This window comes from Camarhynchus parvulus, chromosome 23 (assembly GCF_901933205.1).
Source record: "Camarhynchus parvulus chromosome 23, STF_HiC, whole genome shotgun sequence".
NCBI classification, from domain to species: Eukaryota; Metazoa; Chordata; class Aves; order Passeriformes; family Thraupidae; genus Camarhynchus; species Camarhynchus parvulus.
Window position 1 is genome coordinate 5,709,905 of NC_044593.1, and position 6,829 is coordinate 5,716,733.

The 6,829-nt window shown below is 65.1% G+C and overlaps 1 protein-coding gene across 1 annotated transcript; it reads left to right on the forward strand.

The window, feature by feature from the left end:
• Positions 1-2,597: 2,597 nt before the first annotated feature.
• On the forward strand, positions 2,598-6,277 carry FABP3 (fatty acid binding protein 3). The gene is made up of 4 exons (XM_030964511.1): positions 2,598-2,804; positions 3,532-3,704; positions 5,705-5,806; positions 5,983-6,277. Exons 1-4 carry the CDS (start codon positions 2,732-2,734, stop codon positions 6,034-6,036), a joined length of 402 nt encoding a protein of 133 aa, XP_030820371.1. The 5' UTR covers positions 2,598-2,731; the 3' UTR covers positions 6,037-6,277.
• The last annotated feature ends 552 nt before the right edge of the window (positions 6,278-6,829 follow it).

A 6,829-nucleotide genomic window follows, 5' to 3' on the forward strand; every position in this document is an offset into this window, starting at 1 on the left:
AGTGTGTGTGTGTGCATCCGTGTGCGTGGGTATCTGTGCAGACGTGCAGTGACATCTGTGTGGGTATCAGTGTGTGTGTATGCATCCGTGTGCGTGGGTATCTGTGCACACATGCAGTGACATGTGGGTATCAGTGTGTGTGTGTGCATCCGTGGTCATGGACACTCATTTACACAGGCATTCGTGGGCATGAGCTGCTCTGTGTGTGTGTGTGTGTGTGTGTGTGTGTGTGATAACAGCTCTGTCTGTGTGTGTGTGTGTGTGTGTGTGTGTGTGCGCGCATCCATGGCCATGGGCATCTGTGTGTGGGCATCCACAGGCACGGGCACCCCTTTACACAGGCATTCGAGGGCATGGGCACACAACTCTGTGTGTGCGTGTATGTGTGATAACAGCTGTGTGTGTGTGTGTGTGTGTGTATGTGTGTGTGTGTGTGTGATAACAGCTGTGTGTGTGTGTGTGTGTGTGTGTGATAACAGCTGTGTGTGTGTGTGTGTGTGTGTGTGTGTGTGTGTGTGTGTGTGTTTGTGTGTGATGTGTGTGTGTGTGTGTGTGTTTTGCGTGTGTTTGTGATAACAGCTCTGTGTGTGTGCATGTGTGTGTGTGTGTGATAACAGCTCTCTGTGTGTGTGCACATGTGTGTGTGCATGTGTGTGTGATAACAGCTGTGTGTGCATGTGTGTGTGTGCATGTGTGTGTGATAACAGCTGTGTGTGCATGTGTGTGTGATAACAGCTCTGTGTGTGTGTGTGCTTGCATGTGTGTGTGTATGCATGTGTGCATGTGTGTGTGATAACAGCTCTGTGTGCATGTGTGTGTGTGTGCATGTGTGTGTGTGCATGTGTGTGTGATAACAGCTGTGTGTGCATGCGTGTGTGTGTGTGTGTGTGTGTGTGTGTGTGTGTGCATCCTGCAGGTGCGTGGGTGGCTGTATTCATGGGTGCTCCTGTGGGTGGGTGTGCAGGGGCAGCCCTGTGGGTGTCCCTGTGTCCGGGTGTCCCTGTGTCCGGGTGTCCCTATGCTGGGGTGTCCCTGTCAGTGGGTGTCCCTATATTGGAGTGTCCCCACGCCGGGGTGTCTCTGTGCTGGGTGTCCCTGTCAGTGGGTGTCCCTGTCAGTGAGTGTCCCTATGTTGGGGTGTCCCTATCAGGGGGTGTCCCTGTGCCAGGATGTCCCTATATTGGGGTGTCCCTGTATTGGAGTGTCCCCATGTCAGGGTGTCCCTGTGCTGGGCAGCCATTCCTGCCAACGCCCCCATCTCATGGTCCCGTTGTGTAAAGGGGACAGGGCTGCGCAGGTTTGGGACACTGACACCCAGGTGAGGGGACAGAGGACAGCCCTTGCCCTCTGTGTCCCCCCCCCAGGCCATGGGGGCTGTGTCTCCCTGGGGAATAAATTGTCCTTGTCACCCTGGCCAGCGGAGCCCTGCCCGGTGTCCTAGCTGGGACAGGGGACACCCATCCCACAGGGACATGTCCTGTGCCCCCAGGGCACGAGGTGAGGGGTCCTGCTCCGTGGCAGTGTCAGCAGGAGGACGCTGAACACGAGCTCTGGCTATTTTTGGGTGTCTGCAATGTCGCACAGGGGCCAGGCACAGGGAGAAGGTGTCCCCGGTCCCTCACAGCCCTGGTGCCTTTGACCCCCGAGTCCCCAGGACAAGGGGACAGCCACGGGGCTGCAGCCACCGGGCTCAGGGACAGCTGAGCCCCCAGCCGGGTCCCTCCACGACCCGGGGATGGGGGCAGGAGAGGGCACCGTCCCCTGGGGTGCAGGGGACAGCGAATGCCATGGCCAGGGGTGACCCCACCAGGCTGGGAAGGGGCTGGGGATGCACTGGAGCCCCAAGCACGGAGACACGGGGGGACCTGCTGGGGGTCCCACAGCCCTGTGCCTTGTGTCCCGTGTCCCCCCGGCACCCAAAGCACCACTGGTGGCACAGGCGTGTGTCCCCAGACACACAGCGAGGGGACAGGGTCACACACAGGGAGGGGACAGGGTCACACAGATGCCCACACACACAGGCGCACCGAGCAGGGAGCGGGTCAGGTGTCCCCACAGACACACGGAATTGAGGGGGTGTCACACGTGTGCCCACACTCTCCTGGAGTCCCCACAGGTATTCCCACACCCCATCCCCCGGTGCTCCCTGCTCCCCGTGCCTCAGTTTCCCCAGCTCAGCTCCCCTGTCCCCGTGCCTCAGTTTCCCCAGCTCAGCTCCCCCATCCCTGTGCCTCAGTTTCCCCAGCTCAGCTTTCCTGTCCCCATTCCTCACTTTCCCCAGCTCAGCTTTCCTGTCCCCGTGCCTCAGTTTCCCCAGCTCAGCTCCCGTGTCCCCGTGCCTCAGTTTCCCCAGCTCAGCTCCCCTTTCCCCGCCACTCGTGTCCCTAAAGGGCACCCCACTGTCGCACATTGTCGCGGGGCTGAGGTGGGCACACACCCCCGTAGAGCCCGGGCACATCTCACGCCCCGAGCGCCCCCGGGGCTGTGCCCGCCCTGCCCGTCCGGGGCTCGGCGCGGGGCCGGGGCTCGGCGCGGGGCCGGGGGCGGTGGCGGGGCCGGGGGCGGTGGCGGGGCCGGGTGGCCGCTGGCAGCGCTGCCGGGTGTATTTCTGGAGCGCGCCGTGCTCTTTCCAATCATGTGATGGGGACATTATTTAAGGCGGCCGCGGGGCCGCGGCAGCTGCAGGCGGTGCCTCGCTCGCAGCCGGCCGGACCCCCCGAGCCCCCTCGCCATGGTGGACGCCTTCGTGGGCACCTGGAAGCTGGTGGACACCCAGAATTTCGATGAGTACATGAAGGCGCTGGGTGAGTGGGCGCGGCTGAGAGCGGGCTGCAGTCACATCGCCCCTTTTTTTGTCGTTGCTGTTTTTATGTCCCCCCAGTTTGCCCGGTGAACCCCCGCCCCCACACGGGGCTCTGGTCTGGGGGGCTGCAGGCGGAGGGGGAGGGGGGTCACTGCTGCCTCCGTGGGTGGTTTAGCGGGGGCTCTGGGGCTTTGTGCACGTGGGGCTGGGCTGGGTGAGGGGTCCCGGGCTGGGTGAGGGGGTCTCAGACTGGGTGAGGGGTCCCGGGCTGGGTGAGGGGGTCTCAGGCGCGGTGAGGGGGTCCCGGGGGTCGCGTCCTTCCTCTGCCCCCCACCCCCGGGGGCAGCCTTTGGCAGAGGGTGGAGGGATGAGATGCCCCCCGTGGGTGCTGGGGGTCGCTCAGGACCCCCCCAAACCCCCGAGCCCCCCATCAGCCAGCCCCAGCATGGTCAGGGGGAGCCCCCCAGCCCAGAGCAGGGCAGGGAAGGGGGGACAGAGGGACAGACACCAGCCCCCCTCACCCAGCTCAGGGTGGGTGGGTGCTGGTCCCGATCCATCCCTCCTGCCCCCACCCTCTGCTCCGGCCCCGGGGGCGCACGGAGCCCCCCAGGACCATGAACGGGCAGCAGTTTTGGGGTTCACCCTCCACCAGCACGGGGAGGAGGAGCTCGGGGGCGATGCCGGGGCTGGGTGGCTGCATCGTGCCCTCCTCACCCCTCGGTCCCCAGGCGTGGGCTTCGCCACGCGGCAGGTGGCAGGCTTCACCAAGCCCACCACCATCATCGGGCTGGACGGCGACAAGGTCACCGTGAAGACCCAGAGCACCTTCAAGAACACCGAGATCACCTTCAAGCTGGGCGAGGAGTTCGACGAGACCACGGCGGACGACAGGCACGTCAAGGTGAGCCCCCAGCCCCGTCCGCCCCGCGGCACCCCCAAAAGGCTCTGTGGGCTCCGGGGGATCGCTCCATCACCCCGGGGCTCTGGGGGGTCCGTTCCATCACCCCGGGGCTCTGGGGGATCTCTCCATCACCCCGGGGCTCCGGGGATCTCTCCATCACCCCCGGGGCTCCATCCCGGCTCCCTGAGCGAGGGCAGCACCTCTGTGCCCGCCGCGGCTGCTGCTCGAGCGTGGTCCTGTCCCGGCAGCCCCCCCAATCCGTTCTGCAGCTGGGCTGTTGTTCCCGGGCAGTCCGGAGCTGCCGGGAAGGTTGAGCAAGAGCCGGGCTGGCGAGTGCCAGCTTGCTCAAGAGGAGGCCGGTGGGGCCGTGGGACGTGTCCCTGCTCCGGGGGAAGGGGGGCACCACCCCTCGCTTCTGAGCGCTCTGTGCCTGCCCTCGGAGCAGCAGCGCTGCAGGGACGGAGCTCCGGGACAATCCCAGCGCCTCGGGGCCGCTCCAAGGGCTCATCCCAGGGCTGCCCCTCCCTGGGGAGCTCAAACCTTCCCAGACAAGCTGCTCCTCCCTGTAAGAGCAAGGGAAAAAATCACCTGAGAGAGAGGGGGAATTTCCTGGCCTCTCCCACCCTGCAAGGACATTTTCCCTCGAAGGAGTGGCCCAGCTCCTGCTTTTTCCTAGATTCCAGCTGCGGCTGGCAGCTCTGTGCCCCACACCCAGCCCGGGGGGCACCTCGGGAGGAACCTGGGGGCTCTTTGGCCACAAAACCCTTTCCTGGCCCCAGAGCAGGAAGCACAAAGGGCCGGGCTCGGCGTGAGGCTGGGGGAAGGGGCTCAGTGTGAGCGAGCTCGCTCCTGCCCCAGCTCCTGGCCGCTGTTCAAGCAGCAGAACAGAACGTGTGACCGGCCCGCGGCTCCTGCCCAGCCCGGGCCATGCCCTTGGGGTGTCCCCCGGCACGTGATGGGTCAGTGGGGCCAGGACGGCTGCCCGAGAACGGCGCTGGACAGGAAGGGGTCAGCCGTGGGGTGCAGGGAATTGTGGGGCACCCATGGAATGGTTTGGGTTGGAATGGAGCTTAAAGTTCATCCAGTGCCACCCCTGCCATGGCAGGGACACCTTCCAGGTGCCAGGTGCTCCCAGCCCCAATGCCCAGCCTGGCCTTGGGCACTGCCAGGGCTCCAGGGGCAGCCACAGCCGCTCTGGGCACCCTGTGCCAGGGCCTCACCCCCTCCCAGGGAGGAATTTCTCCCCAGTGAATTCCATCCATCCCTGCGCTCTGGCTGTGGGGCACCCAAACCCTGCGGGTACCCAAACTGTTGGACAGCTGAGCAATGAGGGGACCCAGCTGTGGGGGAATTGGGGTCTGAGGGAGCACCCAGAGCCTTGTGGGGATCTGCAGCTGGGGCCATGGGGGCCCCGAGGGGCAGCCCCGGCTCTGGAGGGCTGGGTGGGGGACACACGGCAGGGTGGGGACAGGCAGGCGGTGCCAGTGCTGCTGCCCGTGGCTGTCCCGGCACGGCCCTGCCCTGCGTGCCGCTGTCACCGTAACCTTGGCACGGGCCGGGCTCTGGGGGCTGAGTCAGCAGCGGCGCTGTGCAAACAGCAGCGCGGCGAGCAGGGGCGCGTTCGCTGCATCAGCCGCTCCAAAAAGCCTCGGCGGGCCCTGCAGGGCAGGCAGGGTTCGGTTCCAAGCCCCGATCCCTGCCCCGCCTCTCCGGTCCCTGCCAGAGCACGGCCGGGACAGGTCCGGGTGGCCCCGGGGCACGGAGGGCAGGGTGACCGTGCCGGTGGCACCTGGGGACACAGGGGACAGCCCAGGCCGTGCCCCAGTGCCGGATCCAGGCTGGCTGAGCGCCGCTGGCCCAGCCAGGCAGGGATGGTGCCAGGTGGGCATCCCCAGGTGGCACCCCCAGGCTGATCCCGAGCCCAGCGGGGCTCCAGGGTCCCCCCTCTGAGATAAACCCCGGAGAGGAAAATAACTGTGGGTCTCAATCCCTCCCTGCAGTCCTTGGTCACACTGGATGGAGGCAAACTCGTCCACGTGCAGAAGTGGGAGGGGAAGGAGACAACGCTGGTCCGGGAGCTGAAGGATGGGAAATTAATTCTGGTAAGGAAATGGTTTTATTCTGAGGTTCCCACCTCGGAACTGGTTTCATTCTGAGGTTCCCATCACAGAACTGGTTTTATTCTGACGTTCCCACCTCGGGAATGGTTTGAAGAGGGAAGAGCTCAGCTCGGAGCCGGGCAGGGCAGCACTAACTCCCCTCACCTCTCTGCCCCCAGACTCTCACCATGGGCAACGTCGTCTCCACCCGCACCTACGAGAAGGAGACATAGACGCTGTCGCAGGTCCCCTGCCTGTCACCCGGTGCCACATCGTCCCCACCTCCTGGCCCCGTGCCAGGCACGGCTTCCCGTGCGCTCGGAGCCGCTGCCCCAGCGGGGCCGCCCGGGCCCCGCCCGGCGCCTGCAGGGGCTCCAGGGGCTCGGGTGGTGGTCTCGTGGTTTGTTGTTGGGTTCTTTTTTAATTGATAGTGGGAAAAGTCACATGGAAAAATAATAAAGGTGTTGTTACAGCTCTGTGCTCGGTTTACTCGGGAAAAGGCGTTTTGGGCACGTGCCCACCCACAGGGACGGCAGGGATGGGGTTAATGGCCAGTGGTCCCAGTAGCCCTGCGGGGATCACTGTGGCTGGCCGGCTGCTCTCCGGGAATGCCCCTCCCAGGGCAGGAGGGAGCCCCAGAGAGGGGCAGGCTCCCCTGGAGGGGCAGGAGGGAGCCCCACAGCCCCAGAGAGGGGCAGGCTCCGCTGGAGGGGCAGGAGGGAGCCCCACAGCCCCAGAGAGGGGCAGGGGGCCCACAGCCCCAGCAGCCCGGCTGGGCGGCAGGCTCCGCTGGAGGGGGCGGCCCCACAGCCCAACAAAGTCCGAGCTCTGCGATTTGGGAAGGGAAATGGCCCCAAAGGGGGAGGCAGCCATGGGGAGCTGGGGTGGGAAGCACAGGGACGGATAAGGGGAGGCTGCATCAGCAGTCCCAACTCTCCTGCCACACCAACAGCTGCCAGTCTCAGCTCCCTGCAGAGCCAGAGGCCGCAGGGGCAGCTCCTTTCCCCCTTCACATCTGTCCCAGCA